The 26252-nt window shown below is 47.3% G+C and overlaps 1 protein-coding gene across 4 annotated transcripts in view; it reads right to left on the bottom strand.

The window, feature by feature from the left end:
* Positions 1-26252, bottom strand: part of RBBP8 (RB binding protein 8, endonuclease) — a 313130-nt gene that overhangs the window by 44925 nt on the left and 241953 nt on the right. For all 4 annotated transcript variants that reach the window (XM_063923586.1, XM_063923585.1, XM_063923587.1 and 1 more), the window contains exons 13-17: positions 12717-12805; positions 12520-12625; positions 12233-12391; positions 5257-5329; positions 3434-3530 (exon numbers count right to left, since the gene is read on the bottom strand). In XM_063923586.1, the coding sequence (XP_063779656.1) occupies positions 3434-3530; positions 5257-5329; positions 12233-12391; positions 12520-12625; positions 12717-12805 (524 nt within the window). The remainder of the gene's footprint in view (positions 1-3433; positions 3531-5256; positions 5330-12232; positions 12392-12519; positions 12626-12716; positions 12806-26252) is intronic.

Here is a 26252-nt window from a genome sequence, read left to right as displayed (position 1 = left end):
CTCCCTAGGGGGTGACATCACCATTACCGGCAATTGCTCCGCCTCCACACCAACATCGTCCTCATACATGTCGACACACACGTACCGACACACAGCAGACACACAGGGAATGCTCTTATCGAAGACAGGACCCCACTAGCCCTTTGGGGAGACAGAGGGAGAGTTTGCCAGCACACACCAAAAGCGCTATAAAATGTATATAAACAACCCTAAAAGGTGTTGTTTTTGTTATATGCGCTTTAATTATATAAATATCGCCAAAATATGCCCCCCTTCTCTTTGTTACCCTGTTTCTGTAGTGCAGTGCAGGGGAGAGTCCTGGGAGCCTTCCTCACAGCGGAGCTGAGCAGGAAAATGGCGCTGTGTGCTGAGGAGAATAAGCCCTGCCCCCTTTTCGGCGGGCTTTTCTCCCGGGTTTTGAGATATCTGGCCTGGGTTAAATACATACATATAGCCTCAATGGCTATATGTGATGTATTCTTTGCCATCAAAGGTATTAAATATTGCTGCCCAGGGCGCCCCCAGCAGCGCCCTGCACCCTCCGTGACCGTTCAGTGTGAAGTGTGTAGCAACAATGGCGCACAGCTGCAGTGCTGTGCGCTACCTTCATGAAGGCTGAAGAGCCTTCTGCCGCCTGTTTCCGGACCCTCGATCTTCAGCATCTGTAAGGGGGATCGGCGGCGCGGCTCCGGGACGAACCCCAGGGTGACCTGTGTTCCGACTCCCTCTGAAGCTATGTCCAGTAGCCTAAGACTCCAATCCATCCTGCACGCAGGTGAGTTGAAAATCTCTCCCCTAAGTCCCTCGATGCAGTGAGCCTGTTGCCAGCAGGACTCACTGAAAATAATAAACCTAAAAACTTTTTCTAAGCAGCTCTTTAGGAGAGCCACCTAGATTGCACCCTGCTCGGACGGGCACAAAAACCTAACTGAGGCTTGGAGGAGGGTCATAGGGGGAGGAGCCAGTACACACCATGTGATCCTAAAAGCTTGCTTTTGTGCCGACTCCCGCGGAGCCGCTATTCCCCATGGTCCTGACGGAGTCCCCAGCATCCACTAGGACGTTAGAGAAAGGTACTACAATCCTTGTGGTCGCAAAGTATAGAACAAATATAGATAATTGGTAGAAACTTGTGCACAATTAGTGCTACAACATTTTGGTAGCCTTTCGTTGTTATACAGAAGTATACTAATGACTTCATAATTAATTCCTTCAATTTCTGAGCTGTGTAGATCCTCCTTTGTTAATATGTCCCTGTAAGACCTTTTACTGCCAGAGGCATAATTATGAATCTCATGTGGTAGGGGTGGAACAGTGCAAAATTTAGGTAGAGGCCCAGCAATGGCACTGGAGCCTCTCGGGCCCCTAATCTGCTCTTGCACAGCATGAGCGTACAGCATATGCGACCTACGTGCATCCATTGTTCAGAAGGCAAAAGATTATTTTATATTTTTATACTAGTCAATTGAATTTCCTGTCTTGGAAGAAAGGCATTCTTTCACTCATTTCTGTAATGCAGTTACCTTGGAGAGAAATTATTTTTATTCTAAAGCGGGGTACACATTAGAGCAATGTCTGTCTTTTCGGAACTACATATTGCCTACATCTCTCAGTGTGTACGGGGGATTACACGCTCCCGTGCTCGCTAAAGACAGAGCTTGGGTGGATGTGCTGAATATCCAACCAAGCGTTGTCGCTAGTGTCCTGTACTATGCTAATGAAGGATGGAACATATTTATTTTGTCCTTCATTAGCAGCTCACCAGTGTGTACACACGATCTGGGTTGACGGGGATTCATTCCGTCGTCGGAACGAATCCCAGTCGCTCTAATGTGTACCCTGCATAACTCTTTTCCTAAAATATCTCCTACTGGTTTAAGTTTGCCTGCCACTTGTGCAATTATATCAACAGTATTATTATTTTTTATTGAAACAAAAGCATCGTACTATATCTAAATGAGCATACATCACGAGGGTCACATGGCAAAATATGCTCAGTGAGGAAAGCAGGGCCCAAAGTTCGTTACAGGTGTTCACAAAAAAGAAAAAGGTAAAGGGGGGTCCTGACGCTTAACCTTCAGCCAAAATAATGGGGTGGGTGGGGCTTGAATCACAGAGAAGAGTGCGAGTCAAGCGCATGCTGTGATTGCATTAAGTCAGTAAAGTAGAGCTATACCTCTTCAACAGGCTTTTTATTTTAAAACAATGTCCACTAATAAGTCTGCAATACATGAAATCTCAAAAGTCCTAGACATCCCTCATTTCTTCACCCCAAGGAGCAAAAACCCTAATAAACACGCACAGAGGAATCTCAAATACTGTATTACAGCACCTGTTGTTTTTTTCAAATATTGAATAAGGATTATTTTTCATAGGGGCATATTCATCATGACATTTTTTTTATTTTCAGTTCTCATGCTTCCATGTCACAATATTTTCGAAATTCATCATGCCTCCCATATACAAATATCACTTCCGAAATTTTTTTTTTGCGAAGCAGTTTTTCAGAAAAGTGATTATTTTTCTCCCTGCAACTGAGGCGTCTATAATGACTTCCTCACACTGCGCATGCGTCTTTAGCATGTATTCGCTGCCGGCATCTGTGCCCTCCTCCGCTAACCCCGCAGCAGATAGTAATAAACACCCACCCCTCCGCAGCTATAATTACAGCCCCCCCTCCACCGCTAACTCTGCAGCTTAGTTATAAACACCCCACCTCCACGCACCCCGCAGCTACATTGCAGACCCTGCCCCTGCCACTGTCGATCACCCTCCGTGCTCCCCCCACCCCCCAGCCTTTTACCCGTGAGTGACGTGCGGCAGTGACCGTAATGGGGTGGCCCCCTCATCTCCCCTGCTAGGATCGTCAGTTCCATGAGTGAGGGCTCAGCTGCAGACCCCTCACTTCTCCCACCTGGACTGACTACAGGGGTGAGCGCTGCTGCAGCCTTGGCCCCCTCACCTACCCACCTTCCTTCCCCTGCTGCCATGGACTGTCAGCCCGGCTGTAAACAGGGCAGCATACAGCTTGAGGGCATATTCTTGAAACTGAATGCCATCTCAGGATGGCAAATAGTTTCACTTCCAAACTCATCGAAACAGTCTGTAACAAAGGAGATATAAGTCATATCTCCTTTGTTACAGCTTTGACGAATGAGGATTTAACAAAAACAAAAAATACAATTTGATAAAATTAGGACAATTTAAGGATAATGAATATGTCCCAAAATGTGTCAAGAATAGTGTCAAATTGCCGTTGATTCATGTACTATGAAAAATAGCTTTCCAGTCAAATAAACCATTCATTTAGTAAGTAGACAATAATAAGAAAACAAATGTTTTTAGGAGAAGCGCAACTTAATTGTTTCAAAGAGCAAAGTAGGGAGTTATGTAGGAAAATACTTGAACTCATGAGAGAGCAACAGTTACTTACTAGCTGACATTCCTTACAAGTGTGCCCGAGGAGTTTCCTCCTCTCCTCCTTGTTCCGCACTACCTCAGTATGAGGGAAATCCAAAGCAGGCTTTTTTCTGAAAACCAAATCAAAGAAATTGCTTAGAATTAAGCCTGTAATTCCAGTTAGATAGACACAGATGGACTGATAACAGACAGGCATTTGCTCTGTGATGCTTTTAATGTTCTAAGGGCCAGACTCAAAAACGGCTGTAAATACCGTTGTAGCTGCGATCTTGTACGCAGCGTTTTATGCGGAAATATGCAAATGGCGCACTGGCAGGGATTTATGTTGAGACGCCAACTGGCGATGTCTCAGATTTGCTGCTTGACCTTACGAGTAAAGCTGCCCATACACCTAAAGATTTATTTTCTGATTTGGCCGGTTGGAATGAAAATCTGGTAATGGATGAGAGCAAATGACAATTGACCATTTGGGCCCAAACACTGGAAAACAGACAAAAATGGTCAGACAAATTGGTTAAATCCATTTGATTTAAACAATTGGTCTGAATGACCATTTTTGTCAGTTTTACAGCATTTAGGAGCAAATGGTCAATTGTTATTTGCGCTCATCCATTACCAGGTTTTCATTCCAACCAGACAGATCTGACAATAAATATTTAGGTGTATGAGCAGCGTAACCCCTATGGTTGCACAACATGGCCGTCCGAGGTAAGATGTTGGAGCAAATTTTACTCTGTACGGGATCAGTGTCACAAGCTGTGACACACCCCAGAACAGTTGTGACATGCCTGCATTTCAGTCGTCACCAGCTTCCCCCCCCATTAGTGCCCACAAATGCTCCCTGTCTGTCAATCACTTTGCAAATAAATCCTCACTGCAACGCCATCACAAGACTATTGCGACGCATGCGCAGTGGTAAAAAAAAACCCCCACTCCACAGCATCCAACATTGTTAGCGTCCATTTCTGAATCAGGCCCTAAGCACTTTATGTTTATTTATACCTTCAGAACAGGTCATAGTTTTGACTGGTTACTATGGAGTTGTTTACAATATAATAGAAATGCATTCTCTACAGGAGTGGGGTGTCAGGCCTGAGGTCTGGTGAGCATTGAAGATACATGTGGGGAGGTTTGAGGGACATTGAAAGGGGTACTGTATATGTGAGGTTGCCTGGTGACTTGGTGGGAGGTCTGAGGAGCATATGCGGTGGTCTGATGGCATGTGGGGGAATTACATGGAAAGATTTAAATACTACATACCATATACTACTGGGCTACACATTAGTTGCCAGAATTCACAATACGCCACACAGCTGTAGCAACAACTCGTGACCATATGCCCTTTTAAATTAAAATGTGCCCTTCTCAGTGATCAGCACCCTGCCTGAAAAACTCTAAATAAATGTAGATTTTGATTGTTTTATTCAAAACTTTTAGAAATTCATGCAGGTCAAAGCTTTGCCTCATGTGCATTTAAAATCAACGTTCTATTTAAATGCAACAGATTGTATTGCAAATTATCAAAATGTACTATGTAACTAAGCTGTTCATTAGTACAGAGTATTTAATGGGTACTTTAATGGGGAAAAAATCCAGTGATTAATTATTTGCTGTAGTGTCAATGTGTGCTCATAGTTTGAATACAATCCTGCTGCCCACTGCACATCAATAACCCAACATCATCAGGAATAATTACAACCTGACCATCACTCAACCCAAAGAGGTAGGTCAGCATGTTTTTCTACTTGGTGGTACTCATCATACACAGTATGCAGGAGAATACCATCCCGATGCCTGCATTAACAACTGTTAGTAGGAAATAGCAAGGCATATTACCTTCCGGCATCCTGCACATAGGGCTCTATGTATGCTTTCTGTTTCTGGTAAGCTTCTCCTTTAGCTTCACTTCCTACAACAATAGAGTTATAGCATATAACATATACTGCACAACATAAAATTGGATAGGTCAGAGGTTCCCAAACGCAGTCCTCAAGGCACCCCAACTGTCCTGGTTTTAAATGTATCCATGCTTGGCCACAGGTGACTTAAATTAGCACCCTAGTCCAGTGGTTCTCAAACTCGGTCCTCAGGACCCCACACAGTGCATGTTTTGCAGGTCTCCTCACAGAATCCCCAGTGAAATAATTAGCTCCACCTGTGGACCTTTAACAATGTGTCAGTGAGTAATTAATACACCTGTGCACCTGCTGGGTTACCTACAAAACATGCACTGTGTGGGGTCCTGAGGACCAAGTTTGAGAACCTGTGCCCTAGTCAATTTGATTTAGCCATCTGTGCTGAGCCAGGGATATACCTAAAACCTGGACTGTTGGGGTGCCTTGAGGGCCACGTTCGGGAACCTCTAGTATCGGTGCAAACCACAGGAGAGATACAGACATGGAAGAAAACATTGTCAAAATGTACCACATAGATGTATGGGAAAAATTAACCAACCACTGGAGAATCCTCAGATTTTGTGAGACAATTTAATTAAAAAAATTAAATAAACTGATTGATAATATACAGGCTTTTTCACCCGTAAAAAAAAAAATTAAGAATTTACTTACCGATAATTCTATTTCTCATAGTCCGTAGTGGATGCTGGGAACTCCGAAAGGACCATGGGGAATAGCGGCTCCGCAGGAGACTGGGCACAAAAGTAAAAGCTTTAAGACTAGCTGGTGTGCACTGGCTCCTCCCCCTATGACCCTCCTCCAAGCCTCAGTTAGGATACTGTGCCCGGACGAGCGTACACAATAAGGAAGGATTTTGAATCCCGGGTAAGACTCATACCAGCCACACCAATCACACCGTACAACCTGTGATCTGAACCCAGTTAACAGCATGATAACAGAGGAGCCTCTGAAAAGATGGCTCACAACAATAATAACCCGAGTTTTGTAACTATGTACAAGTATTGCAGACAATCCGCACTTGGGATGGGCGCCCAGCATCCACTACGGACTATGAGAAATAGAATTATCGGTAAGTAAATTCTTATTTTCTCTGACGTCCTAGTGGATGCTGGGAACTCCGAAAGGACCATGGGGATTATACCAAAGCTCCCAAACGGGCGGGAGAGTGCGGATGACTCTGCAGCACCAAATGAGAGAACTCCAGGTCCTCCTCAGCCAGGGTATCAATTTTGTAGAATTTTACAAACGTATTTGCTCCTGACCAAGTAGCTGCTCGGCAAAGTTATAAAGCAGAGTCCCCTCGGGCAGCCGCCCAAGATGAGCCCATCTTCCTTGTGGAGTGGGCATTTACAGATTTTTGGCTGTGGCAGGCCTGCCACAGAATGTGCAAGCTGAATTGTATTACAATTCCAACGAGCAATAGTCTGCTTAGAAGCAGGAGCACCCAGCTTGTTGGGTGCATACAGGATAAACAGCGAGTCAGATTTTCTGACTCCAGCCGTCCTGGAAATATATATTTTCAGGGCCCTGATAACGTCTAGCAACTTGGAGTCCTCCAAGTCCCTAGTAGCCGCAGGCACCACAATAGGTTGGTTCAGGTGAAACGCTGAAACCACCTTAGGGAGAAACTGAGGACGAGTCCTCAATTCCGCCCTGTCCGAATGGAAAATCAGATAAGGGCTTTTACAGGATAAAGCCGCCAATTCTGACACGCGCCTGGCCCAGGCCAGGGCCAACAGCATGACCACTTTCCATGTGAGATATTTTAACTCCACAGATTTAAGTGGTTCAAACCAATGTGACTTTTTGGAACCCAAAAACTACATTGAGATCCCAAGGTGCCACTGGAGGCACAAAAGGAGGCTGTATATGCAGTACCCCTTTTACGTCTGAACTTCAGGGACTGAAGCTAGTTCTTTTTGGAAGAAAATTGACAGGGCCGAAATTTGAACCTTAATGGACCCCAATTTCAGGCCCATAGACACTCCTGTTTGCAGGAAATGTAGGAATCGACCCAGTTGAATTTCCTCCGTCGGGCCTTACTGGCCTCGCACCACGCAACATATTTTTGCCAAATGCGGTGATAATGTTTTGCGGTTACATCCTTCCTGGCTTTAATCAGGATAGGGATGACCTCATCCGGAATGCCTTTTTTCCTTCAGGATCCGGCGTTCAACCGCCATGCCGTCAAATGCAGTCGCGGTAAGTCTTGGAACAGACAGGGTCCTTGCTGAAGCAGGTCCCTTCTTAGAGGTAGAGGCCACGGATCCTCCGTGAGCATCTTTTGAAGTTCCGGTTACCAAGTCCTTCTTGGCCAATCCGGAGCCACGAATATAGTGCTTACTCCTCTCCATCTTATCAATCTCAGTACCTTGGGTATGAGAGGCAGATGAGGGAACACATACACTGACTGGTACACCCACGGTGTTACCAGAGCGTCTACAGCTATTGCCTGAGGGTCCCTTGACCTGGCGCAATACCTGTCGAGTTTTTCCCAACGGTTTATAATCATGTGGAAGATTTCTGGGTGAAGTCCCCACTCTCCCGGGTGGAGGTCGTGTCTGCTGAGGAAGTCTGCTTCCCAGTTGTCCACTCCCGGAATTGCTGACAGTGCTATCACATGATTTTCCGCCCAGCGAAGAATCCTTGCAGCTTCTGCCATTGCCCTCCTGCTTCTTGTGCCACCCTGTCTGTTTACGTGGGTGACTGCCGTGATGTTGTCCGACTGGATCAACACCGGCTGACCTTGAAGCAGAGGTCTTGCTAAGCTTAGAGCATTGTAAATGGCCCTTAGCTTCAGGATATTTATGTGAAGTGATGTCTCCAGGCTTGACCATAAGCCCTGGAAATTCCTTCCCTGTGTGACTGCTCCCCAGCCTCGCAGGCTGGCATCCGTGGTCACCAGGACCCAGTCCTGAATGCCGAATCTGCGGCCCTCTAGAAGATGAGCACTCTGCAACCACCACAGGAGGGACACCCTTGTTCTTGGTGACAGGGTTATCCGCTGATGCATCTGAAGATGCGACCCGGACCATTTGTCCAGCAGGTCCCACTGGAAAGTTCTTGCGTGGAATCTGCCGAATGGGATTGCTTCGTAGGAAGCCACCATTTTACCCAGAACCCTTGTGCATTGATGCACTGAGACTTGGCTCGGTTTTAGGAGGTTCCTGACTAGCTCGGATAACTCCCTGGCTTTCTCCTCCGGGAGAAACACCTTTTTCTGGACTGTGTCCAGGATCATCCCTAGGAACAGAAGACGAGTCGTCGGAACCAGCTGCGATTTTGGAATATTGAGAATCCAATCGTGCTGCCGCAACACTACCTGAGATAGTGCTACACCGACCTCCAACTGTTCCCTGGATCTTACCCTTATCAGGGAATCGTCCAAGTAAGGGATAACTAAAATTCCCTTCCTTCGAAGGAATATCATCATTTCGGCCATTACCTTGGTAAAGACCCGGGGTGCCGTGGACCATCCATACGGCAGCGTCTGAACTGATAGTGACAGTTCTGTACCATAAACCTGAGGTACCCTTGGTGAGAAGGGTAAATTTGGACATGAAGGTAAGCATCCTTGATGTCCCGAGACATCATGTAGTCCCCTTCTTCCAGGTTCGCAATCACTGCTCTGAGTGACTCAATCTTGAATTTGAACCTCTGTATGTAAGTGTTCAAAGATTTTAGATTTAGAATCGGTCTCACCGAGCCGTCCGGCTTCGGTACCACAACAGTGTGGAATAATACCCCGTTCCCTGTTGCAGGAGGGGTACCTTGATTATCACCTGCTGGGAATACAGCTTGTGAATGGCTTCCAAAACTGTCTCCCTGTCAGAAGGAGACATCGGTAAAGCCGACTTTAGGAAACGGCGAGGGGGAGACGTCTCGAATTCCAATTTGTACCCCTGAGATATCACCTGAAGGATCCAGGGGTCTACTTGCGAGTGAGCCCACTGCGCGCTGATATTCATTGAGACGGCCCCCCACCGTGCCTGATTCTGCTTGTAAAGCCCCAGCGTCATACTGAGGGCTTGGCAGGGGCGGGAGAGGGTTTCTGTTCCTGGGAACTGGCTGATTTCTGCAGCCTTTTTCCTCTCCCTCCGTCACGGGGCAGAAATGAGGAACCTTTTGCCCGCTTGTCCACGAAAAGACTGCGCCTGATAATACGGCGTCTTCTCATAATGAGAGGCGACCTGGGGTACAAACGTGGATTTCCCAGCTGTTGCCGTGGCCACCAGGTCTGAAAGACCGACCCCAAATAACTCCTCTCCTTAATAAGGCAATACTTCCAAATGCCGTTTGAAATCCGCATCACCTGACCACTGTCGTGTCCATAACCCTCTACTGGTAGAAATGGACAACGCACTTAGACTTGATGCCAGTCGGCAAATATTCCGCTGTGCATCACGCATATATAGAAATGCATCTTTTAAATGCTCTATAGGCAATAATATACTGTCCCTATCTAGGGTATCAATATTTTCAGTCAGGGAATCCGACCACGCCAACCCAGCACTGCACATCCAGGCTGAGGCGATTGCTGGTCGCAGTATAACACCAGTATGTGTGTAAATACATTTTAGGATACCCTCCTGCTTTCTATCAGCAGGATCCTTAAGGGCGGCCATCTCAGGAGAGAGTAGAGCCCTTACAAGCGTGTGAGCGCTTTATCCACCCTAGTGGGTGTTTCCCAACGCACCCTAACCTCTGGCGGGAAAGGATATAATGCCAATAACATTTTAGAAATTATCAGTTATCGGGGGAAACCCACGCATCATCACACACCTCATTTAATTTCTCAGATTCAGGAAAACTACAGGTAGTTTTTCCTCACCGAACATAATACCCCTTTTTGGTGGTACTTGTATTATCAGAAATGTGTAAAACATTTTTCATTGCCTCAATCATGTAACGTGTGGCCCTACTGGAAGTCACATTTGTCTCTTCAACGTCGACACTGGAGTCAGTATCCGTGTCGGCGTCTATATCTGCCATCTGAGGTAACGGGCGCTTTAGAGCCCCTGACGGCCTATGAGACGTCTGGACAGGCATAAGCTGAGTAGCCGGCTGTCTCATGTCAACCACTGTCTTTTATACAGAGCTGACACTGTCACGTAATTCCTTCCAACAGTTCATCCACTCAGGTGTCGACCCCCTAGGGGGTGACATCACTATTACAGGCAATCTGCTCCGTCTCCACATCATTTTTCTCCTCATACATGTCGACACAAACGTACCGACATACAGCACACACACAGGGAATGCTCTGATAGAGGACAGGACCCCACTAGCCCTTTGGGGAGACAGAGGGAGAGTTTGCCAGCACACACCAAAGCGCTATATATATATATATACACAGGGATAACCTTATATAAGAGTTTTTCCCCTTATAGCTGCTGTATTGTTTATACTGCGCCTAATTAGTGCCCCCCTCTCTTTTTTAACCCTTTCTGTAGTGTAGTGACTGCAGGGGAGAGCCAGGGAGCTTCCCTCCAACGGAGCTGTGAGGGAAAATGGCGCCAGTGTGCTGAGGAGATAGGCTCCGCCCCCTTATCGGCGGCCTTATCTCCCGTTTTTCTATGTATCCTGGCAGGGGTTAAATGCATCCATATAGCCCAGGAGCTATATGTGATGTATTTTTTTTGCCATATAAGGTATTTTTATTGCGTCTCAGGGCGCCCCCCCCCAGCGCCCTGCACCCTCAGTGACCGGAGTGTGAAGTGTGCTGAGAGCAATGGCGCACAGCTGCGGTGCTGTGCGCTACCTTATTGAAGACAGGACGTCTTCTGCCGCCGATTTTCCGGACCTCTTCTGCTCTTCTGGCTCTGTAAGGGGGACGGCGGCGCGGCTCTGGGACCCATCCATGGCTGGGCCTGTGATCGTCCCTCTGGAGCTAATGTCCAGTAGCCTAAGAAGCCCAATCAACTCTGCACGCAGGTGAGTTCGCTTCTTCTCCCCTTAGTCCCTCGATGCAGTGAGCCTGTTGCCAGCAGGACTCACTGAAAATAAAAAACCTAATTTAAACTTTTACTCTAAGCAGCTCAGGAGAGCCACCTAGATTGCACCCTTCTCGTTCGGGCACAAAAATGTAACTGAGGCTTGGAGGAGGGTCATAGGGGGAGGAGCCAGTGCACACCAGCTAGTCTTAAAGCTTTTACTTTTGTGCCCAGTCTCCTGCGGAGCCGCTATTCCCCATGGTCCTTTCGGAGTTCCCAGCATCCACTGGGACGTCAGAGAAAAAGCCCTTTCTCCTGAAAACACATAGGTTTTTTTGTGAGAAACAGTCCCGTTTTCGCTTGAACATAGGGCTGTTTCCGGGGATACTGAGGCAGGCAAAGCAGAATCTCTGATAAGCTGTGGCTCGCGCCTGCTTATCGGGGCTAATAGGACATCGTCGGATGAAAATGTAGCAATTTTACCACTAATAGGATACCGCCCTATATGTTTATTTATATTACTCTACAGATTGGTAAACTTAATTTACCAACCAATTCCAAACTCTCTTCTTGGAACAGTTATGTAGGAAAAAAAAAAAAAACATAAAAATTCTGGTGAAGCAGTGAAATTATCAAGATTTGGAATCCATGATAAAACCATTCCCTCCTTTCCCAACACAACCTCATTTGGAAACCACACAATACATTCTAGTTAGTCTTATTTAAATGATGTCTCTGCCCTATTCATACCGATAGTTTCAGTGTCTATACTTACCATAAAAAGTCACTCTCTTGAAAAACAAAATAAACAGATTTCTACACACAAAAAAAAAAAGTCACACTCTTGGGGTAAAACGTAATAGGGTCCGAATTTGCCGAAGGTGCAACCTGGTTTTGCTCTGTAAATGATTGCTGCTTTAGCTGATACTACCAAGCCTGGGAGGGATGTGGAATATTGCTTACCTCTCTCCCTCATTTTCTTTTGGAGTGCAGGTGTATCACCGTCTTCCTCAAAGTCCAACCTCTGGGAAGGGCTGGGTTCCTGGGCATAAGACACATACTCCTCACATTCCGTCTTGTCAAACATTTCACCGTAGCTGTCATGGCCTGCACTTTCTTCTGCTGCAGGAGAAGACGTTAACAAAGCTGTAACCCTCATCTGTTAAGGATGTCATGTGTGTATTAACATTAATGTTTCTCTAACAATACAAACTACTGGAATAATAATTGAAAAAAAGAGAATCACTTACGTATATTGTAATCTGTGTGCTCCTGGTTTTTCATCTTTGCCAACATACTTTCACTGACATACGTGTAATCCAGATCATCAACCTCCAGATTGGATGGGCTTCCTTCCTTATCAAATAGAATATGTTGTGACTATTACTCATCATGTCGCAAAGACATCAGTTATTTAACGTACAAGGAAATTGCAGGTTATTTTTACCTTGCCATCTGCCATAGTGACGTCCAATTTATACTGCGAGAGGTCTGCTCCTGGATCAATGCTCCACTGCATGTTTTCTATAAGGGTGCCTTGAACATAAAGAAGCGAATTGCAGTAATGTCCTGGGGTAAGTGGATGGGGGTGTGGATAAAGAAATCCTCATGAAAAAACACAAAAGTCCCAAGCATTCTGGCTAATAGATAGGGTTCAGTATGATTTCCCGATGGACGGGATGCCGCTGGTCAGAATACAGATAGCGGCATCCCGTCCATCAAAATCCCGACAGCCCCCTGTAAACTACCCTAATCCTTCTCTGCCCCCTACCCTTACCCTCCGTTGTGCGTGCCTAAACCTAACCCTCCCCGGTGCTGCCTAATACTCCCTTCCACGCTGCCCATGGAAGATACATATATGTGTTGTTTGCAACACATTCAATGAGACCAGTATATGTTGAGTTCAAACTGAATTAAATTTTCAAAATCAATAGAAGATGGATTAGCGTTTCAGCTAAATGGGAACATTGCATACCTACAAGTCACAGGTGACTGAGGAAGAATAAAAAGCATAAATATAGTGATACGGCACCCCTGCTCTTCATCCGTACCAAATGCCTGCACAGCGTAACAAGATACTGGTCATGGAAGAGACGCAGATCCTTCATGGAACATTAGCAAGACTAGATTTTTTCTACAAAGCAAACCCTGTATACTGTTACAGTGAATGGTTTCCTGAATGAATTATTATTATTCTAATAACTGCTCAGGGTACTGTAATTGTCCTTTAGATGTAAAAGCACAGAATGTTGCCATTTTTTATACATTTTAAACTGATTGGCTTACCAAGAACTACACAGCAAGCAAACTGCTAATGGACATTGGCTATTTGAGGATTAACATATATGTACTCCTCTCAGTTGAAAACATGCTTTATACAATGTTCGTTATATTTAACTAAAATGTCAAGCCTAAAGTAATAATAAACTTAGGAGAATGGTGCTTCAGTATCTTGCATCAGTCTAAGTTAGGGAGTGCCTTGCTATCTCATAAGTAATGATCTGTATGAGTTGATGGACACACAATTGGATGGAACCAAAGCCAAAGACTGTCTGACCTATATCAGCACACTTTTATGGGCATATTCAGTTAGCTGCGAGGAAAAATCCACATTAAAAAGCAGATTCTGCATGTTAAAGTCATGGGGAAGCCCACTGAATCCGCATAGGTTTGCGTGCATTAACCCTGTGATTGACACGTGGGGAAATGGCTAACTGAAAAGCTTTTAAAAGTGCAGTGTTAATTGAATAATCCTTATGGTGTACCAAAAGCTGGCACAGGCGATAAATTCACCCCACTTTACATGACAAAAAGAATAAAAAAACGAGATTTATGGTAAGAACTTACCGTTGTTAAATCTCTTTCTGCGAGGTACACTGGGCTCCACAGTGAATGACACTGGGGCGTAGAGTAGAATCTTGATCCAAGGCACCAACAGGCTCAAAGCTTTGACTGTTCCCAGAATGCCTAGCGCCGCCTCCTCTATAACCCCGCCTCCGTGCACAGGAGCTCAGTTTTTGTTAACCAGTCCAATGCAGTAGCAGGCAAAAGAGACGACAACTGTTAGTAGCCACATACACCACACTCTCACGACAGGAGAAGTGTCAGCAGCTAATGCCATACCAACCCAAAGAAGCTAAGTGCGTCAGGGTGGGCGCTCTGTGGAGCCCAGTGTACCTTCGCAGAAAGAGATTTAACAACGGTAAGTTCTTACCATAACTCTGGTTTTCTGCTGCGGGGTACACTGGGCTCCACAGGGAAGGACATTGGGGATGTCCTAAAGCAGTTCCTTATGGGAGGGTACGCACTGTAGCGGGCACAAGAACCCGGCGTCCAAAGGAAGCATCCTGGGAGGCGGAAGTATCAAAGGCATAGAACCTTATGAACGTGTTCACTGAGGACCACGTAGCCTCCTTGCACAATTGTTCAAGGGTCGCACCACGGCAGGCCACCCAAGAAGGTCCAACCGATCGAGTGGAATGGGCCTTTATGGTAGCAGGAGTTGGAATGCCAGCCTGTACATAAGCATGCGCAATCACCATTCTAATCCATCTGGCCAGGGTCTGCTTGTGAGCAGGCCAGCCACGTTTGTGAAAACCAAACAGAACAAAGAGAGAATCCAACTTCCTGATGGAGGCAGTTCTCTTCACGTAGATACGGAGAGCCCGTACCAAATCCAAAGACCGCTCTTTGGACAATTCAGGAGATGCAAAGGCTGGAACCACAATCTCCTGATTAAGGTGGAAAGACGACACCACCTTAGGTAAATACCCGGGACGTGTTCTAAGAACCGTCCGATCACGGTGAAAAATAAGATATGGTGACCTACAAGACAAGGCACCCTGATCCAATAGCCAGCAGAAACAACACCTTAAGAGAAAGCCACTTAAGGTCTGCAGATTCAAGAGGCTCAAACGGAGACCCTTGCAACGCCTCCAAAACCACGACAAGTCCCAAGGGGCCACAGGCGGGATATAAGGAGACTGAATCCGCAACGCACCCTGAGTGAACGTATGTACATCAGGTAAAGTCGCAATTTTTCTCTGGAACCAAACCGACAAGGCAGAAATATGAACCTTGATGGAGGCCAGACGAAGGCCCAAGTCCAGGCCCTGTTGTAGAAAGGCCAAAAGTTTGGCCGTACTAAACTTGTAAGCGTCATGATTGTTAGATGTGCACCAAGCAAAGTAAGAATTCCAGACTCTATGGTAAATCCGAGCAGAAGCCGGTTTCCGGGCCTTCAACATGGTTTGAAAATACTTGGGCCCTCAAGACGGAAGCTTCAAGAGCCACGCCGTCAAAGCCAACCGGGCTAAATCCTGATATACACAGAGGCCCCGAAATAGGAGATCTGGGCCCTGTGGAAGTAGAATAGGACGTTCTTTCGAGAGACCCTGAAGGTCTGAGAACCAATGCCGTCTGGGCCACGCGAGAGCGATCAGAAGTAGGATTCCTCCTTCTTGCTTGAACTTCCTTATTACTCTGAGCAGGAGTGACACTGGAGGGAACACGTATGGTAGCCGAAAGTTCCATGGAATTGCCAGTGTGTCCACGAACGCTGCTTGAGGATACCTTGTCCTTGCTCCGAAGACGGGAACCTTGTGATTGTTTCGAGACGCCATCAGGTCTACATCTGGAAGGCCCCACCTGTCCACGAGGAGTTGAAATACTTCTGGGTGGAGGCTCCACTCTCCGGCGTGTACGTCCTGACGACTGAAAAAGTCCGCTTCCCAGTTTAGGACCCCCGGAATGAACACTGCCGATATGGCTGGCAGATGGCATTCTGCCCACTGAGGAATCTGTGATACTTCCCTCATTGCCCTGCGGCTTCGAGTGTCGCCTTGATGATTGACGTACACCACCGTGGTGGCGTTGTCCGACTGTACTTGAACAGGTCTGTTCTGTATTAAATGCTGGGCCAAGATCAGAGCATTAAACACCGCCCGCTGTTCCAGAATGTTTATCGGGAGGAGAGACTCCTCCTTGGTCCACCGACCCTGAAGGGAATGTTGCTCCAGCACCGCGCCCCAACTTCTCAGACTGGCATCCGTCGTCAGAAGGACCCAGTTGGAGATCCAGAAGGGACGACCCCTGCTCAATCGTTGGTCCTGAAGCCACCAGCTCAGTGATAGACGGACCTCTGGAGACAAGGAGATCATTTGAGACTTGATCCGGTGAGGCAGGCCGTCCCACTTGGCTAGAATCAGCTTCTGCAGAGGGCGGGAATGGAATTGAGCGTACTCCACCATGTCGAAAGCCGACACCATGAGACCTAGCACTTGCATTGCCGAATGTATCGACACTTGCGGACGAGATAGGAAGCATCGAATCCTGTCCTGGAGCTTCAGGACTTTCTCCTGAGACAAGAACAACCGCTGGTTGTGAGTGTCCAACAACACCCCCAGGTGCACCATGCTCAGAGCAGGGACCAGGGAAGATTTCTTCCAGTTAATGAACCACCCGTGGGCTTGCAGAAACTGGTGTCAGATCCAGATGGCGTAGGAGAATTTCTGGGGAATTTGCCAGGATCAACAAGTCGTCCAGGTACGGTAGGATCCTGACCCCTTGACGGCGGAGTACAACCGTCATTACCGCCATGACCTTGGTGAAAACTCGCGGAGCCGTGGTCAAACCAAAAGGTAATGCCCAAAATTGGTAATGGAGGTTGCCAACCGCAAACCTCAGGTATTACTGATATGACACTGCAATGGGAATATGCAGGTAAGCATCCTGTATGTCCAGGGAGATCATATAATCCCCAGGTTCCAAAACCAGAACAATATAGCGAAGGGTTTCCATGCGAAACTTGGAGACCCGCACAAATCTGTTCAAGGACTTAAGGTTGAGAATAGGCCGGGAGGACCCATTCGGTTTCGGGACTAGGAACAGCGGTGAGGCACCTGTACTACCACTCCTGTGTCCAGGAGGGACTGTACCACGAATGAAGAGTTTTTGCCTTCACCTGATCCGAAGGGACGTCTGTCAGGCAAAATCGATGAGGGGGAACGATTCTTGAAGGATATGGCGTAACCTCGAATGACGACTTCCCGTACTCAGGCATTGGAAGTTGTCTTCAACCATTCCTGGGTATACCCTAGAAGTCGGCCCCCCATCCTGGGATCCCCCAGAGGGAGGCCCGCCCCGTCATGCGGCAGGCTTGTCAGTTTTGGAAGCAGGCTGATGGGCAGCCCAGGCCCGTTTGGGTTTGGGCTTATTGGGTTTGGAAGTGTGAACCTGTTTCGGGTACACCTGACCTTTTGCTTGCCCTGAAGGACGAAAGGAGCGAAAAAGAGTAGTCTTGGCCTTCGGCACAGAAGGAGTAGTACTAGGTAGACATGCTGTTTTAACAGAAGCTAAGTCAGCCACAATCTTGTTGAGGTCTTCTCCAAAAAGAATGTCTCCCTTAAAAGGGAGTACCTCCAGAGTTTTCTTAGAGTCCATGTCCACAGACCAGGACCGTAACCAGAGAATCCGGCGAGCCAAAATGGACGAAGTAGAAGCCTTGGCCACCAGAACACCGGCATCAGAAGCCGCCTCCTTAATGTAATGAGACGCTGTGACAATATATGACAAGCATTGTCTAGCATGATCAGAAGCGTTGGAAGGCAACTCCGCCTCCAGCTCCTGAGCCCACGCTTCCACAGCTTCTGCAGCCCATGTCGCTGCAATGGTGGGCCTATGCGCAGCACCGGTTAGGGTGTAAATTGCCTTTAAACAACCCCCCAGACAATTATTCGTCAGCTCTCTCAGGGACGTGACAGTAGTTACAGGCAGAGCTGAGGATACCACCAGCCGCGCCACCTGCGAATCCATTGGCAGGGGTGTTTCCCAATTTTTACTTAGCTCCGCAACGAGGCGTGAATTTTTTTACTGGATTTCCCCAGGACTCCTGACGTATGCCAACTAAATTGGTCAGAGTGAGGTAAAACTTGTTTAACCACTTTCTGACGTTTAAAACTGTCCAGTTTCTTAGGAGCAGCATCAGGCTCCGGGTCATCATCAACTTGAAGAATGAGCCTGATAGCCTCCAACAAGTCAGGAACATCCACCTTTGAAACAGCTTCCCCATCAGAAGCATCGGGATCAGAATCTGTGGGGTCATTATAAACATACCTCATCAGACGAGGTGTTTGGGACGTTGGTGGATTGTGAGGAAGTAATTGCCCGCTTAGAGGACCCCTTGGTCTTAGGCGGGCGAGGGTTAGACTTCTGAGAAGTCAGTGATTGGTTCAATTGCTGTAACTGATTGGACAGTTGATCTGCCCATGGCGGGTTAACAGCAGGGACCATAAGCGGTTGTACTGGCACAGGAGGTCCTATAGAGGGCGTTATTCAATAGCGTGGAGAAGGTTGCCCAAGGTGGGTCATTTTTGACCCCCGTTGCTACAGTCCCACTGGGGGGTAAGGAACCCCCAGAATCTGAACCCTCAAATGTGTCTGCAGCGTCAACAACACGCAATGTGGGATCAACCCCAGCACCGTTGCCCTTTGTAGCTGACATAATCAAAAGCTCAATGCAAGGCAACACAGTACAATATCAGCAGCACAGTACCTGACAAGAACCCCCTGTGCAGTGTATTTCAGCACAAACAGGGAATTCTAGAGGTATATGGTGACTAAAATTCACAGAGAAAAAAATGAGGATTTTGGTACTTACCGATAAAACCATTTCTCTGAATCCTCTAGGGGACACTGGAGTTCCTCTTAGACATTAGCGGTGTGAAGTCTGCAACCGGAGGTGTGGCACAATCTAAAAAATTTGCATGGTCTGCACAGCCGGCTCCTCCCCCTTCACGCCCCTCATGCCTCAGTTTTGAAAATTTGACTGAGAGACGAGGACCCGATACGAGATCATCCGGCAAGGAACCGAACCGTACAACATGCCAAACAGCATCCAAGAAACTTCTTTAAACGAAAAACCAACGCGGTTTGTACGAACTGTATGAACAAGAACTATGAACACAGCAGGATTGACAGCACCGAGGCGGGCGTCCAGTGTCCCCTAGAGGATTCAGAGAAATGGATTTATCGGTAAGTACCAAAATCCTCTTTTCTCTTTCATCCACTAGGGGACACTGGAGTTCCTCTTAGACATTAGGGGACGTCCCAAAGTTATCTCCCAGGGAGGGAGTGCTGTCTGTTGCCTGCAAAACCAAACGTCCGAACTTAGAATCATCGGACGCAAAGGTATCAAACTTATAAAATTTCGCGAACGTGTGGGCCGAGGACCACGTCGCCGCTCTGCAAAGTTGAGTAGTGGAAACACCTCTGGCAGCCGCCCAGGAGGCACCCACCGATCGACTGGTATGCGCACTCGTCCGTAATGGAACCTGTTTACCACAGGAAATATACGCTTGCCTAATGGCAAGTCTAATCCATCGAGACAGGGACTGCTTAGAAGCCGGCCAACCCTTCTTTGGTCCATCATAAAGGACGAACAAATGGTCTAACTTCCGAAAGGACGATGTAACTTGTACGTACACCCTTAAAGCTCGGACAACATCCAAGGACACATCCCCATCCGCTAGACACTTGAAAGATGGGACCACAATTGGTTGGTTTACATGAAAACCCGAAACAACCTTAGGAAGGAAATCTGCTCTTGTACAGAGTTCTGCCCGATCCTCATGAAAAATCAAAAAGGGACTCTTACACGACAAGGCTCCTAACTCAGAGACCCGCCTAGCCGAAGCTAAAGCTAGCAACAACTTTACCTTCCAAGAGAGATATTTTAGGTATGTCCTTGGTAACGGCTCAAACAAAGGTGAACTCAAAAATTTGAACACCAAATTTAGATCCCATGGTGCCGTGGGGGTACGAAAAGGGGGTTGTATCCGTAGCACCCCCTGTAAAAAGGTTTGAACCTCTGGCAAGGATGCCAACCGTTGTTGAAAAAGAATGGAAAGAGCTGACACCTGATCCTTCAGAGATCCCAACCGCAGACCTAAGGTTAGTCCGGCTTGAAGGAAGAGTAAAAGTCTGGATAAGTGGAAGGTCTTCGAATCCCATCCACGTTCCTGACACCAGTCTATATATTTCTTCCAAATCCTGTAGTAATGTCCAGCTGTAACCGGCTTCTTAGCCGCGATGATTGTAGGAATAGCCATTCTAGGTATTCCTCTGTTCCTTAAGATCCGGGTTTCAACAGCCACGCCGTCAAACGCAGTCTGTTCAGGTCTGGGTGAAGAAACGGTCCTTGAGACAGCAGGTCCTCTCTTTGAGGTAACCGCCACGGGTCTTCTGACAGCAACCCTTGTAGGTCCGAGTACCAACTCCTGCGTGGCCAATCCGGTGCGATTAGAATCACCCACACTCGTTCTCGTTTCAACCTTTTCAGTATCTTTGGTATGAGTGGGAAGGGTGGAAAGATGTAAACCATTTCGTAACCCCAAGGAAGCGTTAACGCATCTACTCCTTCTGCTGCAGTATCCCTTGTCCTGGATACATATCTGGGCAGCTGGTGGTTCTGCCTCGACGCCATGAGGTCGACCTGCGGAAGGCCTCATCTCCTCACTACCATCTTGAAGATCTGCGGATGAAGACACCACTCTCCCGGATGCATGTCTTGGCGACTGAGATAATCTGCTTCCCAGTTTTTTACACCTGGAATGAATATTGCCGAGGATGATGTTTCGCCTTTCCGGCCACAACAGGATCTTTGTTGATTCCTTCAACGCCATCTTGCTCTTTGTTCCCCCTTGACGGTTTATGTAAGCAGTCGTCGTGACATTGTCCGACTGTATCCGTACATACTGACCTATGACCAGATCTTTGGCCAAGAGGAGTGCATTGTAAACAGCTCTTAGCTCGAGAATGTTTATGGGTAATCTGCTCTCTTGTGACGTCCACCTTCCCTGAAATTGATGGTCTTCCAGGACGGTACCCCAACCTCTGAGACTGGTGTCCGTTGTCAGAATCCTCCAATCCCAAATGCCGAATCTCTTCCCTGCTGCGAGATTCTTGTGTACCGACCACCATGTCAAGGAGACACGTACTTGTGGTTGAAGGCGGATTCTCCGATGAAGCAGCCAATGCGAACCTGCTCCTTGAGCAATGAGATTCATCTGAAAGGGTCGGGAATGAAGTCTGCCGTACTGAAGAGCTTCGAACGACGCTACCATCTTCCCTAGAAGTTGTACACAGAGATGTAGAGACACCGTCGGTGCCCTTAGTACCTGAGTCACCAACTTCCGTATGTCCTGAATCTTGGATTCTGGCAAAAAAAATCTCAATTTCACTGTGTCCAATATAAGGCCTAGAAACTGAATCCGTTGAGTTGGAATGAGGTTGGATTTCTGGAAGTTCACTATCCATCCGTGTTGAATCAAAAATTGGTGAGACGTGTGAGCATCCTTTATCAGCTTCTCCTGAGAAGAGGCCTTGATTAGGAGATCGTCTAGATAAGGTATTATCGTGACCCCCAGTAACCTTAATTCTGCCACCATGACCGCCATGATCTTCGTGAAGATCCTTGGGGCTGAAGATAGGCCGAATGGTAAAGTTCTGAATTGGTAATGATCCTTCACCAGTGCAAACCGTAGGTAAGCTTGGTGGGGGAACCAAATCGGGATATGCAGGTACGTATCCTTTATGTCCATGGACACCATGAACTCTGTGTTCCAAACCAGCAATGACCGACTGGATTGATTCCATCTTGAATCTGTAAACTCTTAGAAATTGGTTTAAAACTTTTAAATTGAGTATCGGTCTGACTGTCTCGTCTGGCTTTGGCACGACAAAAAGACTGGAATAGAATTCCGTTCCTCTCTGAGAGGTAGGGACTGGAACAATGACCTCTGACCGTAGCAATTTTTGAATTGCCGTAATTAACGCTTTTGCTTTTGAGGGCACCAAGGTAAACCTGTTGTAAAAAACTGACTGTGAGGTCTTTCTTGAAAATCCATCTTGTACCCCTGAGAGATTATGTTGTTTATCCAGATCTCTGGAAAAGTGTTGGCCCATGTGTCCTGAAACCCCTCCAGTCGTGCGCCCACCAGGGGGGACCCCAGGTGAGCTGGGAGACCGTCATGCCATGGTTTTGTCAGTAGGTTTATTTTGCTTTCTGGTCGTTGCCTGTGAGCGGCCTCTACCTCTGCCCCCACGTGCCGGCCCACCGAAACCTCTTCCTCGGGCTCGAAAGGACTGAGATCTGAAAGAATTAAACATCGGTCCCGAATAACCTCTCTTGACCTGTGGAGTGGTTCTCGTATAAGGAGTAGGCAGGAATGTGGACTTCCCTGCCGTAGCCAGGGGCAATCCACTTGTCCAATTCTGGACCAAAAAGTGTTTCACCCGCAAAGGGAATGGCTTCCACTGCCTTCTTAGTGTCAGAATCTCCCTGCCATTCTCTGAGCCATAAAATTCGCCTTGTCGATATGGCCGATGCGGAGATGCGAGATGCAATCCTACTAGTATCCTTAGAGGCCTGACATAAGTATGAAGCTGATTCTCGAATGTGTTCCGCCAGTTGAGTAATCTCTTCCAGGCTATTTTCCTCTTCAATAGCCTGTATAATACGGCTGGCCCATGCTCCCATGGCCTTGTTAACCCAAGCACAGATGAGGGTAGGCCTCTGTGGCGCACCTGCTGCTACGAAAATCGACTTTAAAGCCGTGTCAACTTTACGATCTGAAACACCCTTTAAAGTCGTTACATTAGGTATCGGCAAGATTGTCTTTTTTGATAACCTACCTAGGGAAGCATCCACTACCGGTGGATTCTCCCATTTATCCATTACACCCTTAGGTAAATTGAAAACGTTTATCAGGTTGTTTCCAGGCCTCCTCCATTTGAATTTGAAGAGATTTAGGAACGGGAAACACTGCTGACCGTGGTTTTTAGGATTCGAATAAGTCGAATTCCTCGGGCTCTTTAACCTCTTCTCCCTTAAAGTCCAGGATGTCTTTAACTGCGTCAATAAAGGAATCAATACCTGAGATCGCCGAATCCTCTTCCGTAGAGTCAGCGTCCAGGTTAGATTCAATTAACTCACCTTCCTCCATATCCATAATGAGACCCTCCTCTTCCTCCGTTACCTGAACAACAGGAAGGGGTCTTTTTTAACTGCCTTGCGCACATTCGTTTCTGGTTGTGCGGGCGGCGTTAATTTGATGAGAAACTCTTCCATCGTCTTTGAGAATCCCGCAGCCCACTCTGATTGTTGCTTGCGTGATTCCGCCATCTCTTTGGATATTCTGTCCGTAAGAACATCCTCCCACGACCTAGACGGAGCACTGCTCCCAGGTTGTGTGTCCCTGTCTAAGCAGGAGTCGCACACCCCAGAGCTGCCAACCCTCGTGCTCTTCTTGTTACATTTCGTACACACATAATAGGCTTTAGATGTCTTGGTTGCTGCCTTAGACATGATTAGCCGTTTATTTGACAATTAACCAGTGCTTTCACCCTTCATACCAGGAAGAGAAAGGCTGTAGTATATGACGGGAGTGAAGTGGTCGTAACCGGCTGTAAAACTTCTCCCTTCTTACTTAGAAAGGGCAGATAAAAAAATAAAAATAAATTAATAATAAAAATATAAATTTTTTGAACACCAGCCGGTTTGCAGCCCTCACAGACCCAGCTGTCAATCAGCTACGATGATAGGGTTGTCCACGTGCTCCCAGTATTTTCCTCAGGATCTTTGAATAGAAGTCCCTTGAAAATATAAATAATAATAAATTATTATTCTTCAGGAAATCCTCTATTTGTATATTCTTGTCCCTGTCTAAGCTCTAAATTTCCACCAGCAGAGGGAGCTCTTCTATACATAAAAAACAAACAAACCTTCATTGGATAAAGTATAAGAGGGGGAGGGCTGCTCCCTGCCCCTCAGCTTGGCGCCTATGTTATATTAAAGATGGCCGCCACTGAAAATTTTGAATCACTGCATTACACTGCCTGCGCAGCCGCCACTGATCATCGTTCATCTACATGAGGGGAAATGTACAAGGAGCCTCCTCTAGGTCAGTAGTACCTCTAGCCGCCTGTTGCTATACCCGGGGGGGGCGGGGGGGGGGGGGGGATGCGAACGGAGCCTGCCGTTTTCCCCGCGGCTGAAGAGTCTCGTCGCGCTTCTCAATGCGGCGTCTCTCCAGCGCACGCGCGAACCGGGAACGCTGTCAGGCAGTACCTCAGCGGCGTGACCAGACTATCTCTCACAGCCGCGCGGGTACTACAGCGGCGCTTCACTCGCGCTACAGGAACACTGTCCCCTGTCATACAGCGGCGCTAGCTTCCTACTACTACTCTACTAGCTCTGCAAGGATTTTTCTTACAAATGTCTAACACTGGCTATCCTTTTACTAGGGCCCTTTACAACCAGTACTCACTCAGTGTAATAAAGAGGATCTCCTGATGAGAGATGCAGGTCCCTTCAAAAGGGATCTTTGTCTCTCATATATTCTTAGGCTTTGTCCCCCTTTTCTTTAGGTTGACGCAGCCAGTTCTTTAAGTAGATTGTTTGATTTTAGTCAGGAGCTATGCGCTCCCACGTGCTGCACCTCCAGCACAATTTTCAAAACTGAGGCATGAGGGGCGTGAAGGGGGAGGAGCCGGCTGTGCAGACAATGCAAATTTTTTACATTGTGCCACACCTCCGGTTGCAGACTTCACACCCCTAATGTCTAAGAGGAACTCCAGTGTCCCCTAGTGTATGAAAGAGAAATACACACTGAGTATATCCAGTGAACTACCTATATTATGATAAACCTGATGCACCTAGCCCCCTCAGGTTATAGAATATAGGGATAGCAATCTGAGTGAGAGACACAAAATGGAGGTCACACAGCAGCTATATGCACACACACAGAGTCACAGTTTGTACAATGCAGAAATTATGACATGAAATAAAACTGCATTGGACTTGCAATACATAGTAGTACTAAGTATAGCTGTACACTTAATAGATATAACAATGCACAGTAAAGACTGGATGTATATCACAGGGTACTTGCACTAAATAACCCTGACTAAAGGCACTTTTTCTTAACTAACACTGTCAGCAGACATGTAGAATACTTGAGTGTCCTGTAAAATGCACAGCGATGACAGGCAGGCGGCTTTACAGAGGAGAATTGCCCAAACAGTACCAGGATCAGCTCAGCTTGTCCTAATGGCGCCCAAACGCTGACAGGGAGTGAGGGAGAGAGAGATATGCAGCTCCAGGGTGGGAACATTTACTCTAAATGGCACGCTGGGGCTACAGGTCAAAGCCTTATCCCCCCCCCCCCCCCCTGCTGGACTTCACCACCGGGTACTGGGGCTTATATAAATGGTTTTATGAGGGAAAAATCGACCTGTGCCCATACCCTGGTGGTCTACTGGGGTCCCTGTACTGCTACAGTGTCCACTCCAGCGTGCGCGAGGCCTGCCTCCCACCGGCCGTGAGGGATCGCGATTTACAGCGGGTCCCGCCGGGGGGACCCACTTACCTCATCCCTGAGTGCGGCCACGCGATCCAGGAGAATAGCGGTCGCGTGTGTGACTAATTGGAAGAAAACCGGAGCCTCCGCTGTAGGTACCAAGCAACCAGGGCGCGGTAGTGTACAGAACCGCTGGGAAAGGTGATGGAACTGCAGCAGGAGATGTCTGACATCTAACACAGTCAGTGTCTCTGCTGCAGCCCTTGAAGTCTTCATTTTTCTTTAAAAGCTTCTTCTCAGGGCTGCAGGAGCAGCCCCCCTGTTGTATACCTGCTTACTGCATGGCACCAACTACAAAACGGAGCTCCAGTGCACAGAGGCGGGGTTATAGAGGAGGCGGCGCTAGGCATTCTGGGAACAGTCCAAGCTTTGAGCCTGTTGGTGCCTCGGATCAAGATCCTACTCTACACCCCAATGTCATTCCCTGTGGAGCCCAGTGTACCCTGCAGCAGAAACTAGGTTATTTATTTATTTCTACAAATAACCACCATAAAAGGTGCAATTCTAGGTTTCTTTTCCCGCGATGTTGTCCTGAAGGCAGCAAGTGACAGGAGCCTCCCAACTGC

The sequence above is a fragment of the Pseudophryne corroboree genome, chromosome 5 (assembly GCF_028390025.1).
Source record: "Pseudophryne corroboree isolate aPseCor3 chromosome 5, aPseCor3.hap2, whole genome shotgun sequence".
In the NCBI taxonomy this organism is placed as follows: Eukaryota; Metazoa; Chordata; class Amphibia; order Anura; family Myobatrachidae; genus Pseudophryne; species Pseudophryne corroboree.
The sequence above is the reverse complement of the archived record's forward strand: the minus strand, read 5'-3'. Positions and strand labels throughout refer to the sequence as shown.